Raw genomic sequence first — 12,874 nt, forward strand, 5'->3', positions numbered from 1 at the left:
AGTGTTATAAAACATTGCATGAGCCAAAATCCAAGAAATCTCAAAGTAAGACGTTCACACCATGTCATTATCCATTTCTATGCTTTCTCATTTGGCCTGAATGTATATAAAAGCAGCTCCTTAATGTGGTGCAGGTCTGGCGTGTGTTGATACAGAGGACTTTAATTGGCAGGACTAATGAGAAGTGACTGCATGAAGTGTGTGTTTCTGTGTGCGATGCATGCTTGTGTGTGGACTCTCTTGATTGTGTGCGTCTCAGCCGTGACCATTTCACTGAAATCCAATCTGGTATGTCAGGGGAAGACAAAGCGTTTCATCTGGTCATTCTGACATTGACAGGTGTGTTTTGAATTTAACGCAAGCTGTGTTTGCAGCTTGTGTGTATGTGTGTGTGTGTGTGTGTGTGTGTGTGTCAGGCAGAGCGAGGTGGCTCCACATGTGTAAAGGGTGGAGTGATTGGAATATCCATACCAGAGCTTTGTGGTGGGCAGGGCTGGCACGGCTCCCCGTAGGCGTACTCTGTACTGGCACAGCAACACTCCGACTTGGTCACAGCCCCAAATAAAGCCCTAACACATTGTCCTCTCTTGTAGCCGCCATAACATGTACTGCGCATATGTGTGTCTGTTTCAGACAAAACAAGACAAAACAGAAACATAGATGAGGCAAAGGGGTCTGCAACGAGGCTAGAACCAGACAGAAAAGAGGGAAAAGCGAGAAGAGCGAGAGCCCGTGGCTCCAATAAACAACAAGGCTGGCAAAACAAATGGCTTTTCTCTCTCCATAATATCTGGGGATTTGAGGCATTCTACTGCACTGATATCATCACCGAGAAAGCTCAGCCAGACTCAATAACAGCATGTCAATACTTCCCACACAATACACACAGAGTTGTGTTTTGAGTGAATGTGGGAATGCTGAAAAAGGCACAATCAGATCTGGACTCCCGACTGCCCGTCCAGGGGATATGGAACACGAGGAGGCAGGAAAACATTTATCATTGATGATCAATACGTACTCATGAGTGAGTGACGCAGCGCGTGGTTGCAATTGGTAACAGGATTATATCAGCTTATTAGCTCACTGACATCATAATTCTATGCTATTTCTTTGTCACATATGATACATATAAGAAGTGTAACCTGTGTCGTGTATATATAGGATGCCAAGCCTTAGCTAATTTGGAGTCCTTGTCCCTAGTTGGGCTTAAAGAATAAAACAAACACTCTAACTCTAACAAGCAGAGCGACTGACAGTAAAACCGACACAGACAAAAAACAGGAAAGATTATGACAATAATCATACAGTGATGACAACAAACAGGGATTTAAAAAAGTGACTAAAAACCACAACAAAGAACAGCGACGGAATATGAAAAATGTAAACCAGGATCTCAGTGTCACAGATTCACACTTGTTTTGAATTTTGGTTTATGTTTTTTCCACAGATTTTTCACAGTTCTAGATCTGTGGACCTGTCATTGAGAACGATAACTGACAAAATATTTCACATTTTGCGGGTTTACAGTTTCCATTAACTAGTCCCCTGGAAAATATGGGTTAATATTTGTTAGTTTTCAGTACTCAGACAATAGCAACAGCAACAGGCTGGGGCAAAGCAAGCGGCCCCAAGACACTACCCTGCTGCCAAAAACCTAACTTACTTAAAACGTATAAAACTGAACTTAAAAATGTAAACCAGGATCTCAGTGTCACAGATTCACACTTGTTTTGAATTTTGGTTTATGTTTTTTCAAAGATTTTTCACAGTCCTAGATCTGTGGACCTGTCATTGAGAATGATAACTGACAAAATATTTCACATTTTGCTGGTTTAGAGTTTCCATTAACTAGTCCCCTGGAAAATATAGGTTAATATTTGTTAGTTTTCAGTACTCAGACAATGAGATTGTCTTGCAACAGGCTGGGGCAAAGCAAGCGGCCCCAAGACACTACCCTGCTAACTTAAAAACCTAACTTATTCAAAACGTATAAAATTGAACTTATAACGTATAAAATTGGGCTAAAAATTCTAAAATGACACAGCGGTGGGTGGGACTACATGTTATACTGAATTAAATTATCTATGTTAAGGTATAAGTAAGCAGCAGCAGGAAAATGGATTTTGTGGTAAATTTCAAAGCTAACAGCGAGTACGAGTAGTTTGTCAGTTGATTGATTCGTCTGGTTCGAAGTCGGGCCAAGAACAAGGCTTGGGTTGCATTTTTCTGTCTGAACATGAGAAAGCACTAACCGAGCCCAACCCCGAACCCCACAAGACATTGCTGGGTTTTTTTTTTGTGTTAAAGTAAGCTGTGTTACCCAAACCTTGACGCACAACTGTTAGCATGGTAAGTACCTTGTATTCCCCTAACTTGTCACGACACCAAAACTTTCTAAGAACTTTTTAAGCAGTCGATTATCGACTTAAACAAACAGAGACATGAGATGCAGCGACGCAACACTTTCACACGATTCGCAGAAGGACGTGTGCCAGATACAAAAAAAGTTGCCTTAAGTTACTCCTGAAGCAAAAATACATGGCCGTGCAGCTGCCATCACCTAAGGACTGTGTTGCTTTTGAACAGGGATTGGTGTGAAATGTCTGTATGCCACAGTATCCAATAAAAACACACACAAACTAGACTTGGAAACAAAACTACAGCTCCATTTACTCACCAACACAGACCCGTCCATCCAAGCCCACCGCCATCCCAGCCATACACTCGCAGCGGAAAGAGCCCTCTGTGTTGACGCAGTGGCCGTTCATACACATGCCCGGAGTCTCACACTCGTCGATGTCTGGAAAGCAGATGCGGAGAATGTTTTATTCCTCTTCGCAAAAACAAACAATAAAAGGTTAGAATCTCTGTAAAATAAACCAACATTTTGCCGAAGCACGTGCTAATAAAGACCTTGGGCACCTGAGTCATTAAAGAAAAGCAGTCAAAACTCTGCACCGCTTCATTTTTATGATCTAAACTAAGCAAACATTCTTCTCCTTCCCCTTAATCCCATCAGCATATTATGATAATTATCATAATGAGTGTAAACAGCGGCATTTGTGTTGTGAGTGCTCTGTCTGGGTGTGTTTGGGGGACAAACACACTGCAGAGAGAGAAACAATGCGGTCCCAGGGCCCTTTCAGACGACACATGTCATTAATGACTGCATACATCAGCACATTTCACCCACACCCTGCTCTCTTATTCATTTATTTATTTATTCATTTATTCTGTCATGACTTAACCAGGTCAGTATCTTCTCGAGCAAATGTCTGGATTGCAAGATAAAACACTGTAGCTGCAGGTTCAACACTGAACACATTCCTTTTTCTTCTCCACTCTTCTTTGGTGGCTTAGTTAAGAGATTTATGGCGCATATTTTCAACATGACATTAATGTAAACTCCGTTTGATGTTGAGCTCAAGTCCAATACATCACCCGATAACATCGAATCGTACGTATTGTGTGTCCTGACCAAATTGCAATGTGTTTTGTCATTTTAGGGAGAAGGCTAAAGCTCTTCTCTGTGCACTGAACAAGTTTAGGAAAGGCTGTCTGCTTGTATCTCAAAATAGGCGGGGCCCCAACTATGCACATGTCCAGCTGGCCTGCCAGGATGCTATGGGATTTTTCCAAGGCTTTTAGGGGGATTTTTACCCTGTGTGCAAAGGCTCACATAACAGAACCACTAACATACCAACATTTACTGAAGCAAGGTTAACTGAAAATGCAAGAGAACTGATCTCTTATCTTATCTAATCTTAAGTTCAGGTCTACTAAATCAATTCATTCTTTTAAAATCGACCTGTTTGCAACAGCATTTAAATGAAAATACAATATCCCTGCTGCACCTCAACTTTTAATTTCTTCTACCTTTCTTTAAATAATTGTTTTTATTGTGTTTTATTATGCCTTTTATATCCTTCATGCTGCTGCTGTTGTATTTCCTTGTTTTTACTGTAAAGCACTTTGAAATGCCTTGTTGTTGAAATGTGCTATACAAAATTAACGTGCCTTACCTATAATTGTCATTATACTATCTTACGCAGTTTGATTCAATGAGATTCAATACGTAGATACGGATTTTTCAGTTAAAAAATTGAATAAGCCAAATCTATTACTGACTACTTTCATACAGATATTCCATACTAGACCGGAGAATGCTATGTATCTTTTCATTTTAAACTACCTGGTAAAGAAAAGAAGAAGTTCCTGCTCCGTGTGGAAAAAGTTCTATTCTATTGTATTCTATTCTATTCTATTCTAAAACATGAGGTAATAAGCTTAAACTGATTCATAAGACATTAGTTTACAGATGACAGGGTGTCACTCTTGATATGTTGAACATATTTTGTTCAATCATTGTAATTGCATACTTAACATTGACTCTTGGCTAACGTTGGCTTTCTAGCTAAATTTGATTAGGCGATAATGCGGGAATACTTCACTAATCTGTGTCCATCTACTGTACATTGGATATTTGACCCATCTTGCAGACAGTGGCGTCAGGCTCAGAGCTGGAGGAGGTATAGAGAATCTTCCACTCATACGACCTTGTGTTCTGTGAGCTCTGCTGCGACCAACACACCTACACACATGCGTCCACTGGTGTCGAGGAGGAACCCTGGTTTACAGATGCATTTGAAGCTGCCGTCTTCGTTGATGCAGAGTCCGTTGAGGCACATGTTCCTGATCAGACACTCGTCCATGTCTGTGGAGGAACAGCAATAAATCAATGGATTAGATTGATAGATGGTGTTGCATTTAGAAAAGGATGTATGGTTTAAAAAGCACAAATGGCATACGATGAATTATCACTGACCACACAGTTTTCATTTCATTCAGATGTAGTGTAACAGAACGTAATTGTAGTACCACATGAGAAAATATTGAGCTGTCGAGCTCAATATTATCGCCAACGTTAAAATATAGTGGTGTAATTTCCAATAAGATAATTTGCTCTCTCATCATCCTCCTCTTCCTCACGTATACTTCAGTTATAGTGAAACTGGATTCACATGGATGAAGACATAAGGTGACTCTAATTATTAGTATTTAATTTATTATAGGGCCCGAGCCATGGCAGGGGCTGAAACGGCTCCTGGCACAAATTTGTGCGAGGAACCTATTGTTATCCAGATTATGATTAAATCCTTGGCTTTCCGGTCATTTTTGAGGGGGTTACTGTGAATAAAAACTCTTGAAACTTGGCATGGAGGTCAGGTGTGGCAAAAATGCGATATTGGCATCGTTCCCGGGACCTGCATGTTGCTCAAGGGCTCTAATGCCCCCCCATGTGAAAACAGAGGCAAAATGGAATTCCACCAAATTTCCCGAAACTTGGTGGGAAGACGTTATAGACCAAGACGAACAAAAAGTAGACCATAACCCTACGTAAATGAGCGAACTCGTCCAAACTCTACTAGTTATTATGTTATTTTTTTCATTTTCTACGCACTCTGGTCAAAATTCCTCAGCTCGGCAGTAGTATTTCTGATTTTCCTCCAAGTACCGCCAGAGGAAGCTCGCACGTACCATAGTTTGAGGACCATAGGTCTAAGCAATGTTCTATTGTTATTTTTGACAAATGCTGGAACTCACTTTTAACACTACTTAGAAACTTTTCTCCAACCCTCACCATGGTAGTTTTAAGGGTACTCACACATTTGAAAAGTATTAGCACACTGTCAAATCATTACATTTGCAAGTTATGTATGCTGTCAAAGAATCAAGTCCATCAAAAAAAAAAAGAAAAAAAAATGACGCGAGGAGACGACTCAGGAACTTGTGGACAAAATATGTTGCCTTTACGCAGCCAACTCTATAAAGCCAGATCTTGGAGCACAAGAGGCAGAATTTTCTTTTTTCCGCTCCAATCCTCAAATGTCATTCATGTGTCAGCAATAAAACCTGACAAGAGAAAATATAAGGACAGAGCGTATGATGAATCCAAAGTAGTTTGTACAAAGTGCAGCGTGACCACTTTGGAAATAAAAAAGTGTTAATAGCAGGTCTGAAAAAGCGACGACGGAGGACTGGGGGGTGAAAAGTCTGCTGTCGTAAAGGGGATATTTCTGTTCAAATTTAAAGGGACAGGAATAGTTCTGTCAGAAAATGAAAAAGAGAGCGAGAGGGTATTTCAAACTCTGCCCACCCACATCCGCCCTCAGGAAAGGTGTGGGGTGAAAAGAGGTTTTCATAACAATCTGGAAATACGGCAAGCAAGACTTTATAGCACACTAAAATAAATTGACGCAAATGGATAAAAGATATATATATATATAAAAGTAAATATATAAAGGGTTGATGGTGGTACCAACTGTACCACCAACATGATCTATTAAAATTCTCACTACTTTATAATGAATGTGGCCAACATTAAATTACAACCTCCACCAGATCCAGGGTATTTTAAACAAACATTACACATACTGTGGTTATTACAAAAAAAAACTATCGTATAAATATGTTTTCTACGACATGCAAGCAGATGCAAAAAAAATTGACAAACCTTGACAGTTTTTGCCATCGCCTGTAATTTCAAATCCAGCATTGCAGACACAGTGAAAGCTGCCCTCGGTGTTCACACAGCGGCCGTTGTTGCAGATACGACCGTTGGCCACACACTCATCCAGATCTGGAGGAGACCAACAGGTAGCCCAGTTAGCACATACTGTTTGTATGTTTGTACGTGTTAATGTGCGTGTCTGTGTGTGTGTAACCTCGGCACTCTGTCCTGGTGGCAGTGGATTGGAATCCAGCAGGACACTGACAGATGTAGGACCCGGGCGTGTTCACGCATTCACCGTGAGCACAAGGGTTTCGCTCACATTCATCATCATCTGGAGAGCAAACATGAAGCTCAAACACCATTGTCTACCTGAAGGTTGCTATTTACGCCAAAAAAAAAACCCTCCATTCTCATTCTGTCTACACTTACCGATGCACTCTCCTCTTGCATCCGACTTGAAACCCATGTTGCACTCACAGCGATATCCAATGCCTGGCATGGGGACACACCTGCCATTCAGACAGAGGTTGCGGTAGGCCTGGCACATGTTGGTGATATTCTGGGTTTGGATAGGATAGGAACCACCTGATGAAATAACAATAGGATAGCAATAAAAGATAAAATCACACGATGAGAAAATCCACAGTGTCTTCATTTAGCACGATGCACGATGCTGTACAATATTGAAGCTTCTGCCAGTGAAATAATGTGTTAAATAGCTCTATGAGGGTGAATGCTAAATGTGGCTAGCTAGCTTGATGCAGGAGGAGGCTATTGAAGGTAATGGTGCATTCCAGTCATAGTCGGAAGTTGAAATGTCTGAGTTAAAGTGCCGTTCCTTAATGTCTGAGTTGAAGCGGCGTTCCTTCAACTGGAATGCCCCCATGAAGTCGGGTTTCCAACTTAGCCCCAACATAGGATTCCACGATGGCTGCCAGTCGCATCAAAGGTAAGAAAACCATTTTCATTAAGTCAGTCATACACATAACACATACAATTCAATTTTTGTCTCTGGACATGTTGCTAGACTGTTAATTTTTAGACTGTTAAAACCCATGTACAGCACAGAATAGTACTGATTGGCATTGCTAGCAATGGCTAGCCTGAGATACATTTGGATCCATGATTTTGTCCTACTTCTTAGTGCATTAAGTCCATGTATTGAACATGGACTCATCTCTAGCTTTCTCCGCCATTATCCCGCTGTTATCTCCCTCTTCTTAAGCCAGGTAAGTAGCATGTAGCATTTAGCAGGTAGCATGTAGCAAGTAGTGACACACAGTGAGTGAAACTGGCAGGGACTGTTTACTTTAGAGCGCATCAATTTGTTAATTAAAATATCGATAATGGCCATGATGTATCGACTATTGTATTACAGCGATATTTTGATCCACCCCTCATTGTCATTGGAGGAAGGAAAAACTTATTCTGATAGCTCAATTTGGATAGTCAAGTTTTGACATAAACCCATGAACATGATTTGACTGGCTAGTACCTATGTTGGAACGTTCTTGATTCAATTGGCTGGCAATCTCAACACCACTTGAAAAGTTACATTAGCATTTAGTCATGACAGACACTTGCTGCCAAAACATGTCTGACAGAAGCTTTCATCTTGAAATCTTAATCTGTGACATATTTGTTCAGTAGGTAACAATGCTAGTCTTCAGTGGGCCCTTTGCACAGCAGCCATTGTGACAGGTCACAGTAGGAAAATCACATGTGTAAATAATCAAATTAATGATAGGTGTGTTCATTTTAGCTTCCTCAGTTGCAGGCTACATACTTGGGTCTTTGTCACACTGTACTGACGTACATGAACTGAACAGAGCCAGTTCTTAATGTGATCACTAACACCTGTGCTTTTCTTGCTAAACCATGTCAAAATGGCTGCTGTAAAAAAGGGCACATAGCCAAACCAATCTATACACACTATTTGCAAGGTACTGAGATTCAACAGACCCTGCTATCATTCTCACAAACATTTAAAAAAAAAAGTTGAGCCTAACTCTGCCAAGACCTTACTTGCAAAACAGTTCTGGGGGAAATATTATTTTGGACGAGTTAGTACATAGTTATTTAAACTCTTGACATTGCTGGTCTCCAAATGGATATGAAAGTTTGCTTTTTAAGATAGGACATTTTCTGCACATATCTTAGCAGCAATACCCAAAATGAATTAAGCAGTGTCACTGCACAATTCAAGTCTAGGTCAAAGTTTTCCATCATTAACACACAGCTCATTAACTGGGGAGTCGGGGTGGCTGTTGTTGCTCAGAAACTGTGATTTTTAATAAATTATGCCAAAGTAAGAACAGTGAGAGGTGGAGCGATGCACATTCCACTGAGACAGAGAAGGAAGTACAAGTTATAAGCTACTGTTGCACACATGAACTTTGAAGAGACAGTTTGTCAATTAAAGAGTGTGAAAATACGAAACAAACACAAGCAGAAATACCTGGTGGAGGAGGAAATTGCCCTGGAATTTGTCCTGGAATTTGTCCTGGAGTCTGACCAGGTATTACTGGAATCCGAATGGGAATGTGACCAGGAATCACTACAGGTCCCTGGCCAGGAATTTGTCCTGGAGTCTGACCCGGATACGGAACTGGGTAGATGCCGGGCAGGTCGGGGCCCCCTGGTACTCGGCCAGGTATTGTTACTCCATCAGGTAACTGGAAACACAGTTTCTGGTATTCATCTGAAATGAAAACACAAAATGTTAATCCTGTGTTTAGACATAGGCAAGAATAACAATTTGAAAAGCCAGTTCCTTGTGATGTCGAGTGACCCCACCTGTTGCACGAAGAGGGCACATTTCCGGCGCAGACCCATCAGACCAGCAGCGTCCACTATCACAGCAGCACTGCACTTTGGTCAACAGCTGTGAGTTTTGGTTGGCACAGCGTCCATTTAGCACGCTAGCATAACAGTAGCCACCTCGAGCATCTGCGGGAAACAACACAGCATGCAGCCAGTTAACTATTTGTCCTGTGCGGAACATGATATATGAAGACATACACTATTTGGCCACACCTTGAAGTATTAAATTCAGGTGTTTCAATTAGGCTTTGGTCTAGGCGCCTTATCTCCAGTGAAGGACAATCTGAACACTTCAGCACACCAGGACAATGCTGTGCTTCCAACTTTGTGGCAAGAGTTTGAGGAAGGCCCTTTTCTACTCCAACTGTGCCTCAGTGCATAAAGCAAGGACTACAAAGTCATGGTTTGATGAGTTTGGTGTAGAAGAACTTGACTGGCCTGCACAGAGGCCTGACCTCAACCCCATCAAGCATCTTTGGGATGAACTGGAACAGAGACTGTAAGCCAGGCCTTCTCGTCCAACATCTGACCTCATAAATGCTCTACAGAATGAGTGGGCACAAATTCCAATAGACACCCAATAAATTCCAAATTCCAATAGACACCCTTGAGGAAAGTCAGATTCCAAGAAGCGTGGAAGCTGCTATGGCTGCAAAAGGAACCAATGTTATACTAAAGTACTGTATATGTATTTTAATATGTCATTACAGTTCCTGTTGGTGTAATGGTCAGGCGTCCACATACTTTTTGTATTAAAGTAGGCAAACTTAAAGTAAGCGTTGCTCCTGATTCTAGGGCTTCACTGTATAAAAAAGCAAACATCTACTATGTGATAATGGTGCTGCTAATTGTAACACCCAAATATCTAAGTATGCAGTGCTATTGTCTTTCTGCTTTGGGTTCTCGGTTAACACAGAGGTAGTGAGTAGCATTAATACCCCCTTAAAACATTTTCAGCTACTCTAAGTAAGACTCTCCGTCTATGTGGTTTGTTGTAATAAATAAACTTTAAAGCCCACATAGAGCGGAAGCTCCAATTAACGCTGCGTTTGTGTGTGTATCTGCGTCATTACCTCGTTTATGAAACCCTAAAGTTTCAGAACAAACAGTTCAGCCACTGCTGAGAAAATAGTGTTGTATTGTTTTCCTGGGCTCTGCGAAGCGGATCGGCACTTCCTTAATTTGATGTCGTCATCAAAAATCCTCACCATTCCTCTCACCACCGTAGTGCCTCCTGGTGCGGGCACTAGTCCGGGCACATCCGGTTGCGTAAATTCAACCGCAGAAGAAGAAGAACTACTCTCGTTGTAGCTGCTGAGATGCAGAGCATCCACCCTGCAAGAGGGGGAGCTGTGTATCTGAGAGCTGGCCTATCTATTACGTCACTTCCAGGTACCTGGCCAATCACAGGACAGTGGGAAAGCTCTCGTTGGCTGGCCAATCACAACACAGTCCACATTCTAGGGGTGTGGTTTTGGTCTGAAACAGCGCGGCTGACGAGAGCGTCAGTGAGGAGATATTTTGATCGGCTCGTTTGCAGCGAGTAGGAGGTTTTTAACCATGAAAACAAGTTCATATATGTAAGTAGACCTCCATAACTAACATATATGTGTGATACAAGCATTCTATGTCACCTTTAAACAAAAATGTTGCAAATGCTTAATATTTCTCTACTAATGCTTTCTGTTTAATTTGTTACAATAAGTGAATTATATCTCACATTGCAGTCCATACACTGTGTTCACACAAAGAACCTGACACACATGCCATAATAAGACCACTTGCACGGTTAGGTTCAACATGGTGTCAGCACAGCTCAGAGGTGGTGGAAGGAAATGGGAATGCATGGGAAACAGACTAAAAATGTTTGGCGCAACAATCTTCTGGAGCAAAAGACTCAGACATTCCTTCCTCACAAACATCTTCTCCTGAGGGGGTAATGATGTGAGCGTGTGTTTGCATATGTTTGAGTGTGTATGTGCGTGTACATCTAATAAACTCTCCTGGAAAGACATTTCTCCCTGCTCTGTTTTAGGTCAAACTCAACTGAACTTGCGTGCTTGGAGTTGTTTTTCTGCCAGTGTGTGTGTGTGTGTGTGCGCGCGAACATAAACTGTTTCATACCTCCCACAAAATAAATGGACTGTCCAATGACACACACACGCACGCCACTCCTGACGTGAGACTGACAGACAGAACCAGCCGTGATCTTAAAATCAAAGTTACCTGAGTTACCTCCCCTTCTCTGTACTTTTCCTTTGCTAGAGAAGAATATATCTCATTGTTGTGGAACAAGAAACAAGAAAGTGACTACTGACCTAAATTCTACCAGCTGGAATGTTGGACCCATTTCAGTTCTTTCTGCTTTCAGCGCCAGCCATAAAGGGAGAGGAACCGAAATGGGGTGGAAAAAGGAAAGAGAACGGGACGGTACATTTTGTGCCTTGGTCTAATATGTTACCTATCCTGGTAGCAATGATCCGAAGACAGGTTAGTAAGTTGTCATAACAGTAGGGATGACACAGTGGGGACTCACCTATACACCGGGATCCGTCCACAGAGGAGTGATAACCCTGTGGACACTTGCAGAAGTAGCTACCAATGGTGTTGGAGCATTCACCGACACCACAGACACCTTGGATGTTCGAACACTCGTCCAGATCTGCAGAAGAGGAGAAGTTCCTGTTAGGTCCAGGTTGATAAAAGCCCTTCTGACAACAGGGTGTGCTTTCCGTGTTTAGGCTGATATATCCGGTAGTGTGAGGGGTTAACAGATGTGATTTTAATGTCATCTGACACATCAGAGTCTCCCTGATTTCAAATCGTACACGTGTTGGATATTTACGACAGGGCAATGATTGGAGCGCGAGCAGAACCCCGCAGTAACCGATGAGTTGAAAGGTGATTCCGTCTTCTCAGCCATGACTTCATCCACAGTATTTTGCTTTTCTCAGCACAAAACATCGCGCGCACACAACAGCTATTAACTGACGACGCCGACAGTCCGCCTCCACTGTCTGTTTTATTATTCTGAAGTCACGTTAAATCAGGCAAGTTTCTGTGAGATCCCAAATCCCTGGAATCTCCTCCATGGTATCATTTGATTAAACAACCGAGTGTGTGGTCCTGCGTCTTGACTGGATCGTGGAGCCTGTGCTTTCTTAGGATAAAGACACACTTAACTTACAAAGTTCGTTGTGTCTGTGGTCAAATCCTTTAGTGTGGGGCAGGAACTTAAGGAAGTGATTCCCAAAGACTGGACCCACAGATAGGTTGCAGAAGATATTTTTGGGTCCCCATGCAGAATATTTCTAACCTCTACATTTGTTTACCAATTCAAAATGATAGTATGTATGACAGAAATGGCTGTAAATTAGTCGCTACATTATGTCCAATTTTGTTCTTGTCATGTGATTTGGGTCACAAGAGTTTGCCGTCCCTTAAAAAGTAAAAAAAAAAAAGTCTCAGAATAGAAAGTTTGGGAGTACACATAATGGAAACAAAGCTCGTGTTGCTGCTCCTCTCTGAGCACCTTTA

The 12,874-nt window shown here is 41.8% G+C and overlaps 1 protein-coding gene across 2 annotated transcripts in view; it reads right to left on the reverse strand.

Moving 5' to 3' along the window:
* Positions 1-12,874, reverse strand: part of fbn1 (fibrillin 1) — an 86,674-nt gene that overhangs the window by 54,504 nt on the left and 19,296 nt on the right. For both annotated transcript variants that reach the window (XM_044029492.1, XM_044029491.1), the window contains exons 9-17: positions 11,874-11,999; positions 9,311-9,463; positions 8,973-9,215; positions 6,944-7,099; positions 6,726-6,845; positions 6,515-6,640; positions 4,592-4,714; positions 2,678-2,800; positions 472-624 (exon numbers count right to left, since the gene is read on the reverse strand). In XM_044029492.1, the coding sequence (XP_043885427.1) occupies positions 472-624; positions 2,678-2,800; positions 4,592-4,714; positions 6,515-6,640; positions 6,726-6,845; positions 6,944-7,099; positions 8,973-9,215; positions 9,311-9,463; positions 11,874-11,999 (1,323 nt within the window). The remainder of the gene's footprint in view (positions 1-471; positions 625-2,677; positions 2,801-4,591; positions 4,715-6,514; positions 6,641-6,725; positions 6,846-6,943; positions 7,100-8,972; positions 9,216-9,310; positions 9,464-11,873; positions 12,000-12,874) is intronic.

This window comes from Solea senegalensis, linkage group LG7, assembly GCF_019176455.1.
Source record: "Solea senegalensis isolate Sse05_10M linkage group LG7, IFAPA_SoseM_1, whole genome shotgun sequence".
NCBI classification, from domain to species: Eukaryota; Metazoa; Chordata; class Actinopteri; order Pleuronectiformes; family Soleidae; genus Solea; species Solea senegalensis.